Below are 14,181 nucleotides of genomic sequence, written 5' to 3' on the forward strand. Positions count from 1 at the left end.
ACAGCATTTTTCCGAATGAAGCAGAGAGTGTTTGAGGACCGGGACATACGTAGGGAGACCAAGGTGCTTATTTATAAAGCCATTGTCCTCCCAACCCTGCTATATGCCTGTGAAACGTGGACTGTCTACAGATGTCATACGAAACTCCTGGAACTATTCCATTAATGCTGGCCTCAAAAATCCTGCAAATCTCGTGGGAAGACTGGCGGACAAATGTCAGTGTGCCGGAAGAAGCAAAGACCACCAGCATTGAAGTGATGCTCCTACGCCATCAACTATGTGTTGTCCAAATGCCCGATCACCGTCTCCCAAAGCAGTTACTCTACTGCGAACTCAAGAATAGGAAACGGAATGTTGGTGGACAGGAAAAGAGATTTAAAGATGGCCTCAAAGCCAACCTTAAAAACTGTGGCATAGACACCGAGAACTGGGAAGCCCTGGCATTTGCGCGCTCTAACTGGAGATCAGCTGTGACCAGCAGTGCTGAAGAATTTGAAGAGGCATGAATGGAGGGTGAAAGGGAGAAACGTGCCAAGAGGAAGGCACATCAAGCCAACCCTGACTGGAACCACCTTTTGTCTGGAAACCAATGTCCTCACTGTGGAAGAACATTTGGATCAAGAATAGGGCTCCACAGCCACCTACAGACCCACCACCAAGACACCACATCTGGAAGACAATCATCCTTGAGCTATGAGAGATTGCCTCACAACAAAAACATTAACCCACTGTGCCATCACGGCTCTTGGCTAATGGTAAATCTGTCCCTGGTTTAAAAGGGAGGTTGGGAAGAGAATTGAAAGGGGAAGGGAGATACTGCATTGTGTGAAACGGATTTGGGTACTTACCAATGTCTCCTCGAAGCTCCTGAGCCAGCTGGGGATTCTTGTAGAGCAAAGCCAGGCTCTGATTCATCCGTTCTTCAATTACATGGAGGTGTGTGTACACCTAGAGAAGAAGAAGGCAACATGGACCAACATTCCCCGAATGACAAAGTTTCTGCGAGCCACTATTGGTTGCACCACCCTCTCCATGCAAAAGTGAAGAGGCTATCATTCCAGCCCCTGTTTAACTACATCTCTTGAAGTCAAAATAAGTCCAGAGGGGTATACAATGGGATTTAATGGCAAAGTATGATTCCTGGAGGTTTCTAAGACAGCTATGTTCTTTTTTTGGTGTTTAAGTTTAGTCAGTTAAAGCACTCTGGGACTGCAAAAAAAAAAAAAAAATGGAAGTGGCACACAAGGCCCATGGGTTACATGTTGGCCACCCACTTTCATATAAAGGTAGACACAAAGTCAGAAATGGGAGGATGGATTAAATGGGGAGGGGGATTCACACCTGGAACTTCATTTGTTCAGCCTTCTCAGGATCCGCAGCCGCCACGTGTTGGTAATGGCGGAGGGTGTGGCGTTGATCCTTCTGTTCTGCCTTCACATACCTCTTCAGAGCTGCCAGGACGCGATCCGGCTGGGATAAAGGGAAATAATATGAAATATATCAGCTGAATGCTAGTTATCCCTTTCCCATTCTCTCCTAATATCAGAAGAACCAGCATGCACACTTACCTCTTTCTCTTTATTGACACCCATATTTGGCATAAGCGTGGAAAGTACAGAATGTGAGCCACAGTGAAAGACATCACCTGTGTAACCTGAGCCATGACCCATTTAGTCATGCTCCCATGGACATAAACCTTACCTATTTATTTATCTATTTACAGTACTGAAATTCCGCCCTTCTCACCTTCTCACCCTGAAGGGGACTCACTGCAGTTCACAGAACACATATATGCCAAACATTCAATGCTGACTATACAATGACAAGACAGACAGAGGTATATTTAGGATTTTTTTCATCATTCGGCATCTTTTGGAGGCTGTGCTCGGTTCTGGCCACAGGAGGGTGCTGTTGCTCCATCTCCTTGCCGAAGAGCTTTCTTTGTTTGTAAACTTTGCTCTGAAACACTGTGTCTAAAATATATCCCCACTTAATGTGGTTCCTATTCATCTACTCATATTGCTGTTTTCAATCTGCTAGTTGGGCGGGGGAGCTGGGCTGAAGGTCAGGAGCTCACCCTGACCTGGCTTCAAACTGTCAACCTTTTGGTGGGGAAGGTTTACTGCAGCTGCACCTGGTGATTAACCTGCTGTGCTAAAGCTGGTCCTTAGTTGTCAATATACTGCCATGCTACCATTGGGCTGGTGATGATAAAGTGTGAAAGTAGCACATAACTAGAAAGTCAGGAGACCCCGGTGGCACAATGGGTTAAACCCTTGTGCTGGCAGGACTGAAGATCGACAGGTCGGAGGTTCGAATCCGGGGAGAGCATGGATGAGCTCCCTCTGTCAGCTCTAGCTCACCATGTGGGGACATGAGAGAAGCCTCCCACAAGGATGGCAAAACATCAAAACATCTGGGCAAAACATCTCCTGACACAAAGAAAAAGCAGAAAGTTGGCAATATTTTATCCTGTAGCCTGGTCCTTTCAAAAAATCCTTTACTGAGATGTAAAATATAAAGGATTAATTGGGAAGCTTCCTTTACAAAAGGAACACAGGATTGGGGGGGGGGGGGGGTTGAACCCTGTATTTCTGTCCTGCTCTCCTTCCAAGTGTCATACCTCTACTGGACATGAGCTCTCACAGTGGATTTGTAACAGGAAATGGTGTTGTGTGTGTGTTAAATTTCCCTTCTCTGACCTCACTGTCCTGACCTACACCATTACCCATCCTTTGCAGCTGTTTTTGCTAAAGGAAGAGGTGGAGTCAATTCTAAGCACAATAATTAACATTACTTATAACTTGACATGCCGTTAAGATACAGCTTTTCTGAATTCAGCTTCTTCTACTCTACAAATCCTGCCAATTTTCAATATGACAACAGAGATCGAAAAAATTATTTTCAGACTGCCCTGGAATTTGTTTGTCCAATGTTCTGGGCACCGCAATTCCAGACGGGTATCGACAAGTTAGACAAGGGTGACCAAAATGATTGAAGATTTGGAAGCCAATTGTTCCAAATCTTCCACAGCTACCATTATTTTTTAATGAAAAAAATATTTCTAAAGCAAATATTGGGTTATGTTAAGTTTTATCTTTGGTTAATTTTGTTTGTCATTCAGTTTAAAATTAGGCTGCTTTTTTTTTGCTTTGATGTAATTTGTTTATATGTATTCTCCTCGTTGGCACTGAATGTTTGCCATATATGTTGGAAACCGCCCCGAATTTCTTCGAGGATTTAGTGTGGTCTACAAATAAATTATTATTATTATTATTATTATTATTATTATTACTATTATTATTATTATTATTTTCATGTCAGGAGTGACCTCAAAATAATGTCGCTTCTGGTGTTAGAGAATTGGCCATCTGCAAGGACGTTGCTCAGGGAATCCCAGATGTTTTGATGTTTTACATCCTTGTGGGATGCTTCTCTCATGTCACTGCATGGGGTGCTGGAGCTGACAGAAGGAGCTCACTGCACTCTCCCCAGATTTGAATCGCTGACCTGTCGATCTTCAGCCCTGCCAGCACAAGGGTTTAATCCATTGCACAACTGGGGGCTCCATTATTATTATTATTATTATTATTATTATTATTATTAAAAAGAGATAAGCCGCCAAAGAAAGATTCTGGTACCATGTCAAGTTTGTTATCAACTGAATCCAAACTGCCCAGAGGTGCTTGATTCAATTGGCATTCTTGCTGAACTTGCCATCCTAAATCCCAGCACAAGTACTGGCACTATCACTGATGTAAAAACAGAAGCATGAAAGGGAGTGAAGGCAACAGGAAAGAATAGTTAAAGAGGTTACTGTCAACTGAACAAGGAATTGCCTCTAGAACAAGTACAAAGGTGCCATTGTAACAGGTACGGAGAGGAATTAATTGTTTCTGGAAATGGCCAAATGAAAGAAACAACTGACAAGTGGTTGGATGAGGAAGCAGAAGAAAGCAAAATCATCCCAAGAGGGGGAACATGCCTTTATCCCACCATTACACACAGCTGGTATGAAGTATTGTTGCGGGTGCTGAGTGGGGACTTCAGAAATTCAGGTCCTCTACTAAGAGGTGGCACTCACTGAGTGAGCTTGGACCTGACACTCCCTCTCTGCCTTTCTTACCTGTGATTGTGAGCACAATAAAGTAAACGTAAAGGTTTCCCCTGACATTAAGCCTAGTTGTGTCCTACTCTGGGGGGTGGTGCTCATTTCAGTTTCTAAGCTGAAGAGCTGGCATTGTCCGTAGACACCTCCAAGGTCATGTAGCCAGCATGACTCCATGGAGTACTGTTACCTTCCCGCAGAAGCAGTACCTATTTATTTACTCATTTTTGCATGTTTTCGAACTGCTAGGTTGGAAGAAGCTGGGACTAATAGTGATTTCAGCAGCTCAGTTGTTTAACATGCTGTACCACCAGGAATCCACCTGTACCACTGTGAACCACCGCCTCCTCCTGAGAAAAATGTATAATATCACAAAGGACTACCATCTCACCCGTCTCATAGGAAACCTGCTACAAAACAGGAGATTTTTTGTTGAGTTCAGGGCCAGAGAAGCAGATGGCAGAAACAGAAGAACGGCCTGCCTCAGGGGAGCGTGCTCGCTCCATCCACATCTACACAAGTGATCAGCCACTGCCAGAAGGGACAGAGAGTTTCATCTATGCTGATGATCGTGCCATTACCGCTCAAGCAGGGAGCTTTGAGATGGTTGAACAGAAGCTCTCCGAAGCTCTAGGTGCTCTAACTGCCTACTACAGGGAAAACCAACTGATCCCTAATCCATCTAAAACACAGACATGTGCCTTTCACCTTAAGAACAGACAAGCATCCCGAGCTCTGAAGATCACCTGGGAAGGAATCCCACTGGAGCATTGCAGCGCACCCAAATCATAGAATCATAGAATCAAAGAGTTGGAAGAGACCTCATGGGCCATCCAGTCCAACCCCCTGCCAAGAAGCAGGAATATTGCATTCAAATCACCCCTGACAGATGGCCATCCAGCCTCTGCTTAAAAGTTTCCAAAGAAGGAGCCTCCACCACACTCCGGGGCAGAGAGTTCCACTGCTGAACGGCTCTCACAGTCAGGAAGTTCTTCCTCATGTTCAGATGGAATCTCCTCTCTTGTAGTTTGAAGCCATTGTTCCGCGTCCTAGTCTCCAAGGAAGCAGAAAACAAGCTTGCTCCCTCCTCCCTGTGGCTTCCTCTCACATATTTATACATGGCTATCATATCTCCTCTCAGCCTTCTCTTCTTCAGGCTAAACATGCCCAGTTCCCTAAGCCGCTCCTCATAGGGCTTGTTCTCCAGACCCTTGATCATCCCCTGGGAGTCACTCTGGACCGTTCTCTGACCTACAAGAAGCACTGCCTGAACATCAAACAAAAAGTGGGTGCTAGAAACAATATCATACGAAAGCTGACTGGCACAACCTGGAGATCACAACCAGATACAGTGAAGACATCTGCCCTTTCGCTATGCTACTCTGCTGCTGAGTACGCATGCCCAGTGTGGAACACATCTCACCACACTAAAACAGTGGAAGTGGCTCTTAATGAGACATGCCGCATTATCACAGGGTGTCTGCGCCCTACACCACTGGAGAAATTACACTGCTTAGCCGGTATTGCACCACCTGACATCCGCCGGGAAGTAGCAGCCAATAGTGAAAGGACCAAGGCAGAGACATCTCCAGCTCATCCCCTGTTTGGGTATCAGCCAGCACGTCAATGACTTAAATCAAGAAATAGTTTTCTTAGATCTACAGAGACACTCGCTGGAACACCTCAGCAAGCGAGAGTTCAAAAGTGGCAGGCTCAAACCCAGCACCTCAATCCGTGGGTGATACCAGATGAGAGACTCCCCCCTGGGCACACAGAGAACTGGGTGACTTGGAAGGCGCTGAACAGACTGCGCTCTGTCACGAGATGCAGAGCCAATCTTAAGAAATGGGGTCACAAAGTGGAATCCACGACATGCAAGTGCGGAGAAGAGCAAACCACTGACCACCTGCTGCAATGCAACCTGAGCCCTGCCACATCCACGATGGAGGACCTTCTTGCGGCAACACCAGAGGCACTCCAAGTGGCCAGACACTGGTCAAAGGACATTTAATCAGCTACCAAGTTTGCAAAATTTGTGTTTTTTGTTTTTTTATCTGTTTGTTTGTTTGTTCTGTTAGAAATGTAATACAATGTTCTGGTTGAGGATGACTCGATAAATAAATAACCAGGAATCCATGAGCACAATAGACAGGGACAAGTGGCATATACATTTCCTTAAGCTCATTGGAGAAAAGATAGGATACAAATATGATTTGTAAATAAATTACAGTAGCTTTGAGCTTATTTCTAGGGAACCCTTACTCAAAGCTTCCCTCACCACACCTGTACTCACCTGGGGATTATCATTCTGCACAGCAGTCAGGTAACTCTCCAAAGCTGCACGACGATTATCGTTCAGCAGTGCCACAACACGGGCCAGATGAGTCTCCACCAGCCGCTGCCTCTCCCTCGCCACCTGTTCTTCCAGTGTCTGAAGGATAGACTGGAAGTGCTGGGAAAGCAAAGAAACTTCAGGTAAGGTTGAGTAGATTGATGAATAGCTGAGAGCATACAGTGCTGCCACAATGCAGAAGTCGAACAGGCCAGCGCCTATTGAAGAACTCGGCACGACACCATCAGGAAACCAAATGTTGTTGGGCTGAAATGGCACTTAGTCCTGGGAAGTACAGACTATGCTGAAGAGTGATAGAACCTGCAGTCCCATAGCTTTTGCAGGGCCACAAGTTGACAATTTAAGTCCCTTCAGCAGTGATTTTAATTCTTACATTTATTCAGAGAATGTTCTACATATAATAATAATAATAATAATAATAATACTTTATTTATATTCCGCCCTTCTCACCCCGAAGGGGACTCAGGGCGGATCACAGTACACATACACAGCAAACATTAAATGCCACTTTGTATAGACAATACACAGACAGACAGACAACAAAAGGAGGTGGTTTGTTTAGAAACAGTGTCCAGCTGTTTTTAGTGCCATGGAAGGTTGGGCTCGAATCCAGGGGTTGCTGTTGCTCTATCCTCTATGACAAAGAACCGTCAGGACTTCCTCCTTCCTTTTGGTTGCCCAGCATTTTCTGATCTTTTTTCTTTATGGCTTCGTAAAACACCTCCCCCGTTTTTAGCTGTACCTAATTTCTCTAATCACAGCTAAAGCTGTTTTCGAATTCCTTAGGTAAACAATGAGCTAGGCTGACAGTTGGCAGCTCACGTCAACTCGAGGTTCGAACTTGCAACCTTTTGGTTGATAGATCTTATAATTGCTGATGATTTACCAGCTGTATTAAATCTCCAGCCCTACATCTGAAGGTTGGTTTGCATGCATTGCCTCCTCTAATAGACTGGTGGCTTTGTAGGTTGGGAAAAACCCACAGATCAATTCCTCCCTTCAGCAGTGATTTTAATTCTTACATTTATTCAGAGAATGTACACTCCAAATTTCAAATAAATTTGTGGAGTGGCTTACAATTCTACAATAAACATACAATAAACACATAAAGAGGATTGGGGCAATTCTTCAAAAAAAAAGAGGACTACAAGAACATCACAGGGATGTAAGGTTTCACTTTTAGAAGAATTCACTTGGTATCCAGATTATACTGAAATAATGCTAGGGAATCTCTTCGGGAAGAGTATTTTATAAAGCAGGCACCACCATCAAGGCCACTTTTGCTGCCCCTTCAAATGCTGGAGGAATCTGGTTAAAGCATTCTAAAATATAGAGAACACATGGAATTCCATATGCATGGGGCCAATACTAAAGAGGACTATCTTGTACCTTTCAGCAAACTGACTTTATAAGCAAGCAAATGGAAGAAGCTCTTTTAAAGCTCATTTCAATGCAATCTGCTCCAAATAATAATAATAATAATAATAATAATAATAATAATAATAATAATTTATTTGTACCCCACCACTATCTTACTAAAGGGACTAGGGGCGGCTAATAAAACACAAAATAGAATTACATATCATCAAAATAATGCACAATTTGACTGAATACAAACAATGGACAATGTCAACTGATAAAATTAAAAATCTTAAAAATTCTAAAACACAGTCATACCTGTGTCATTGAGTTTCTTCAAACACAAACTAAAGTGCAAAATAACAATGGTCAACATCATCACATGACTATAGTACATTACTCCAGGTCATGTAAATAGTCATGTTTTTAGGATTGAATGGAAGGTTTGGAGATTTGGAGCTAATCTAATCTCTCTACAGAGGGCATTCCAGAGCTAAGGAGCTACCACCGAGAAGGCCCTCTCTCCGTCCCCACCAACCGCACCTGTGATGGTGGTGGGACTGAGAGAAGGGCCTCCCCAGCAGATCTCAAAGCCTGCACCAGTTCATAGAAGGAGATGCGGGCTCAAAGATAGGTTAGACCCAAAGCAAATCTCACCTCATTGAGGGCCTGTCGGTCTGTCTTGGGCAGGTTCTTTGCTTGGTTGTCAGCCTCGGCCCATTCCTTCATTACCTGTCAATTGGAACAAAGCAATGAGTATCAGTAATGTCTTAGAAGTCCACATTTTAGTCTGTCATGCAACTTAACCCCTGTTTTGTGCTTTTTGGTAACCACCCATCCATCTCCTGAATTAATTATGACGACGCCTAGGAGACTAGTGTACTAAACACTCCAAAACTTAGAGAACTTAGAAAAATTTCATTTTAAGATACAATCTCCCAACACGATCTCCAGTGGTCATACTGTTTGGGGGATCCTGGGAATTTTCTCTCAAAAAGGTAATTTTCCATACTTACTACTTCTTCACATGAATGAATCCAGTTTAAATCTGGTTTCTGCCTACTGCATATTTATGGGCTTTGTAGTTTAGTGAGGCTGTTAAAGGCTCCTCCCTAAACTACAAACCCCAAAATTCTGTAGGAAGCAGAAACCGGATTTAAAGTGGATTCATTCTCTAGTGTGATGAGGTCCCTAATTTGGATTTGGAGAAAGATCTAAGACTTAGTTATTTTCTAAGATGGCCCAAATGATCTTCAAAAATACAAAGTATTTTATGTATGCAATTAAAAACAAATATCCACAAACTATGAAAGAGGAGAGATGCCAATCAACGTCACTTTTTCCATCTGCACTTACCTCATTGATCTGTTTCATGCGGCGCTCTTCCAAGTCCATCTTGGCACGCAGAAAGTTAGCATGCTCATTCCCATCTCCAGGCATTTCAAAGTAAACATCCACACCATCAGTGGGGCGAGGAGTGGGAGTCACTACAAAGATAAGTCATTTGTTACACCTATTGACCTCCCTCAACTTCACCATTTAAAGTGGATACAGCCAAAACTCCAGTGGAACTTCCCCACTCTGAGGTCAACCTACCATATATATTTGCGTATAAGCTGACCCGAACATAAGCTGAGGCACCTAATTTTACCACAAAAAACTGGGAAAATGTATAGACTCGAGTATAAGTCGAGGGTGGGAAATGCAGCAGCTACTGGTAAATTTAAAAATAAAATCGATATCAATAAAATTACATTAATTGAGGCACCAGAAGGTTTTAAATATTTACATTCAACTGTAATTTAAGATAAGACTGTCCAACTCTGATTAAACCATTATTCTAACTCTCTTCAATGTAAATGTGCTTACATATCCTTCTAATAATAATGAGAGTAAAATAATAAACGTAAAACAAAAACAATACTAGAGTAATATAACAGAAATTTAATAATAACAGTAATAAAATATATTGTATTGTCAAAGGCTTTCATGGCCGGAATCACTCAGTTCTTGTGGGTTTTTTCGGGCTATATGGCCATGTTCTAGAGGCATTTCTCCTGACGTTTCGCCTGCATCTATGGCAAGCATCCTCAGAGGTGACCTCACCTCTGAGGATGCTTGCCATAGATGCAGGTGAAACGTCAGGAGAAATGCCTCTAGAACATGGCCCTATAGCCCGAAAAAACCCACAAGAACCTAGTAATAAAATAATAAATGTAATAATAATAGAGTAAAATAATAAATGTAATAATAATAGAGTAAAATAATAAATGTAATAAAATAACAATAGAATAAAAAATGTAAATGTAATAATAATAGAGTAAAATTATAAATGTAATAATAACAACAATAGAATAAAATAAGAAATAACCTTGATTCGAGTATAAGACAAGGGTGGGGCTTTTTTGGCCTAAAAAAAGGGCTGGAAGACTTGGCTTATACTCGAGTATATACTGTTATACAAACACACACATATCTTGAAACAGTTACTCCATACTAGTAACTGTACTTAGTACAGTTACTCCCAGAATCTTCAACAGCTTGGTCATACTATCAGAGGGATTTTGGATATAACAACAACAACAACACAATTGTCCCAAGCTCTGACTGTACATTGCGGAATTGCCCTATCTACACCCTTTTATCACACACACACACACACACACAATGAAATCTTCCTCAATTTTCCATGGTACAATATCCCACAGCAACAACCCAGAGACACTAAGTTCTGTGCTGATGGAGGCACGAGTGCTCCTACGGGCCCCACATTGAGGGCTACTTTGGCTCAAGGCACACTCTCTTTTGTGTCAGGAAGAGTCAGGTTCCGAGCTGCCTCAAAACAGACATCCCATTGTGAGGAGGAAGAGAAGGAGACGTGCCCATGAGAAGCAGCTGAGCATTTCCTTCCCACCCTCTCCCTGTTGTTGCTGACTGGAAGCATCCCTCCTTTCGTGTGCCAGCGGCCATCCACCTGCAGCAGATATTCCAATGGTTCTACCATTTGGAAATGCCCCAATTGGTAATGCTGACCTCACAGCTGGTTCTAGGTTTGAGGAAACTCTTGGAAATAATCTCTTACGGGCCTCTCCCAACTTTGACAGACACTGTACACTAGCTCTCTTTCTACAGGCTTATCAGTATGGTGACTTTGCTTGTCCTTCACTTCAATCATGCCAAGGAAATGGAGCCAAACTCTAGTTTGTGAGTCAGATCTGGCCTGCAGGCAACCCAAATTTAACCTGCAGATAATGGAGGAGACCCCTGTTCCAAAGCCCCACCCATTCAGTTCATAACTGGGGAGCTGTGGACAAAACCAGTGACTGTAGGTAACAGTCCTACAGCCCTTTATTATTCATTTGGTCGGTAGAGATCTCTGTACAGAAAAACCAAAATGAGAAATGACAAGGCAAAATTATATCTGCGCCAGCTCCACTGGCTGCCAGTTTGCTACCGGGCACAATTCAAAGTGCTGGCTTTAGCCTATAAAGCCCTAAACGGTTCCGGCCCAACTTACCTGTCCGAACGTACTCTCCTTATGAACCATTTAGGACTTTAAGATAATCTGAGGAGGCCCTGCTCTCAATCCCGCCCCCTTTGCAGATGTGTCTGGTGGGGACGAGAGACAGGGCCTTCTCAGTGGTGACCCTTCAGCTGTGGAACGCCCTTCCTAGGGATATTAGAGCAGCCCCCTCCCTTTTGACATTTCGTAAACAAGTCAAAACCTGGCTTTTTGAGCAAGCTTTCGCAAATGCAGTGTAACTGGTAAATATAGAACTACGGAATGACTGGACGATGTGACTGGAAAACCATTTTAGTGAGGAGACTCTGATAATTTATGTTTTTATATGGTTTTTATATTATATGCTAATGTTTTAACTGTATTCTATGTTGTTGGGGCATTGAATTGTTGCCGACTGTAAACGGCCTTGAGTCGCCTTCAGGCTGAGAAAGACGGTATACAAATATGGTAAATAATAATAAAAATAAAATAATAAATCTGATGAACAGAGGAACTTGAAAGGGCAGAATCCCAACACCTGGTAGACGACTGCTTCCTGGATTGATCCCAGAGAATAATTCAGTACTTAAGATCAAAGCAATTCACTCCCCGATCCAGAGGTTAGCAATAATCCCTCAACTGGATCATGGGCCACAACAAACCCAACCATTAACACTCGTTGAATCCTTCTCAACTCACCTTTGATGTCTTCTTCGGTGGTCTGTGTGGTAGTGGTGATCGTGGTCTGAGTAATGCTGTCATCATAATAACCTGGCTCTACAAAATAGTCATCCCAGGCAGGAGGGAAGGGATCGGTATCAAGGACGCCATCTCTAGGGATCTCCTCCCCATCCTCTTCATCTTCTTCATCCACTTCTTCCTCTTCATCAATGGCCCCTTCTTCCTCTATTTCCAAACCCTCCTCTTCCATTGGCATGTGTCCTGTTGGAACCTTGTTGCTGAAGAAAATATAATCAAATCAGGATGTTCCCATAGGAAAAGATCAAGGAAAACAGTGCAATTGTGTGGGTGGCAAGAAGGTACGGGAAGGGGGGAGAAGAGACACATTTTGTGAAATTGGAACAGAGTAGGATTTGCCAATTCAGCAGTTTTCTAAGATGAGAAGCATGACTCCAATTATAATGGATGCCATTACGTAGGAGCTCCCCCTCAATTTTTGTGGCAATACGCTGCTGAATTCAAATCTGCCAATATGTGGGGTGAATAGCGTGCCTTTGAAGTTCCAGATCCAGAAGGGGAAAACCACATGAGAAGTCAGAGTGGGCTTAACTCAGAAGCCATCTGCTCACCTGTGCAAGGCTTCCTCCCTTTGACGGGGGAGGACCTGGGGAGCATCAGTCGCTTGTTCCAATCTGATCGGTGGGGGGCGTGAAGGGCAGCACACATACTCAACACCTCGGAAACGATCAGCCCCACAGGGAAGCAGCATGCCATAGCTGTGAAGCTCCAGGTCCTCTTTACTACAGGCCTAGGAATAAGAGGCAAAGGACACTAGTGATTTAATGTGTTGTCGAAGGCTTTCATGGCTTCAATCCCTGGGTTGCTGTAAGTTTTTCAGGCTGTATGGCAATGTTCCAGGAGCATTCTCTCCTGACATTTTGCCTGCATCTATGGCAGGCATCTTTTGAGGTTGTGAGGTCTGCAGGAGTCTACCGTATACCATGCAGCTGTGGACAAGTCTACATAGGAACCACCAAATGCAGCACCCAAACAACAACAACAACAATCTTTATTTATACCCCTCCACCATCTCCCCAAAGGGGACTCAAGGCGGTTAACATGGGGCCTAGCCCAGGAATAACAATACAAAACAAAATTCAAAGAAACAAAATAGCATCAAAATAAACACAAGAAATAATAAAATACCATAAACAGTCAAAGAACATGAAAGGCACTACAGACTACTTTAAGCAGGGAAGTCGGCCATAGCAGATCACCTGATGAACCAACCTGGACACAGCATATAATTTGAGAGCACAGAAATGCTGGACCACTCTAGCAACTACCATGTCAGACTACACAGAGAAGCCATTGAAATCCACAAGCATGTTGACAATTTCAACAAAAAGGACGAAACCATGAAAATGAACAAAATCTGGCTATCAGTATTAAAAAAAACTCTAAAATCACAACAGTAAATAAAGACAGGGGAGCTCCAGACAAGAAACAATCAGGAACAGCTAATCATTTCTCAACAAAGGACGCCCCAGGCAGTAAGAAGCTAGACCTTGAAAACTGCTAGGCCATTAAATGCTAATCAAGGTGGACAATTGGAACATTCACACCTACCTCCAACAGACAAGCATTCTTTCTCCCACCCTGGACATTCCACAGATATATAAACCCCACTTGCCTAGTTTCCAAGAGACCTCACAACCTCTGAGCATGCCTGCCATAGATGCGTGTGAAACGTCAGGGGAGAATGTTTCTGGAACATGACCATGCAGCCTGAAAAATTTACAGCGAACTAGTGACTTAATTTGGATAATGGGTCCAAACTAACCATAGTTAAGAACGAACAGTGGCTGGATCTACACTGCAATACCATGCAGTTTAACTGCATTGAATTGCATTATATGAGTCTACGCTGACCATATAATCCAGTTTCAAACCGCACTGTAGATCAAGCCAGTGGCTCAGTTTGAATCAGCATATGAAGATGTTACCCTTTGAGAAAGCAAGAAACATTCCAAGGCTCAATTCCATTACATGGGACAGAGGAACAATGGCACTTAGCAATCATTACTACCCAAAGCCATCTGTTCCAAGTAACATTATTAGATATATCTATATAAATAAAAATGTAATGTTTGTTTGTGGGATTAACATAACTCAAAA

At 43.1% G+C, this 14,181-nt stretch overlaps 1 protein-coding gene across 3 annotated transcripts in view; it reads right to left on the reverse strand.

The window, feature by feature from the left end:
• Nucleotides 1-14,181, reverse strand: part of APLP1 (amyloid beta precursor like protein 1) — an 83,166-nt gene that overhangs the window by 32,508 nt on the left and 36,477 nt on the right. For all 3 annotated transcript variants that reach the window (XM_060783908.2, XM_060783907.2, XM_060783909.2), the window contains exons 5-11: nt 12,633-12,811; nt 12,022-12,281; nt 9,177-9,307; nt 8,478-8,552; nt 6,402-6,560; nt 1,342-1,470; nt 849-948 (exon numbers count right to left, since the gene is read on the reverse strand). In XM_060783908.2, coding sequence (XP_060639891.2) covers nt 849-948; nt 1,342-1,470; nt 6,402-6,560; nt 8,478-8,552; nt 9,177-9,307; nt 12,022-12,281; nt 12,633-12,811 — 1,033 coding nt within the window. The remainder of the gene's footprint in view (nt 1-848; nt 949-1,341; nt 1,471-6,401; nt 6,561-8,477; nt 8,553-9,176; nt 9,308-12,021; nt 12,282-12,632; nt 12,812-14,181) is intronic.

The sequence above is a fragment of the Anolis sagrei genome, chromosome X, assembly GCF_037176765.1.
Source record: "Anolis sagrei isolate rAnoSag1 chromosome X, rAnoSag1.mat, whole genome shotgun sequence".
NCBI classification, from domain to species: domain Eukaryota; kingdom Metazoa; phylum Chordata; class Lepidosauria; order Squamata; family Dactyloidae; genus Anolis; species Anolis sagrei.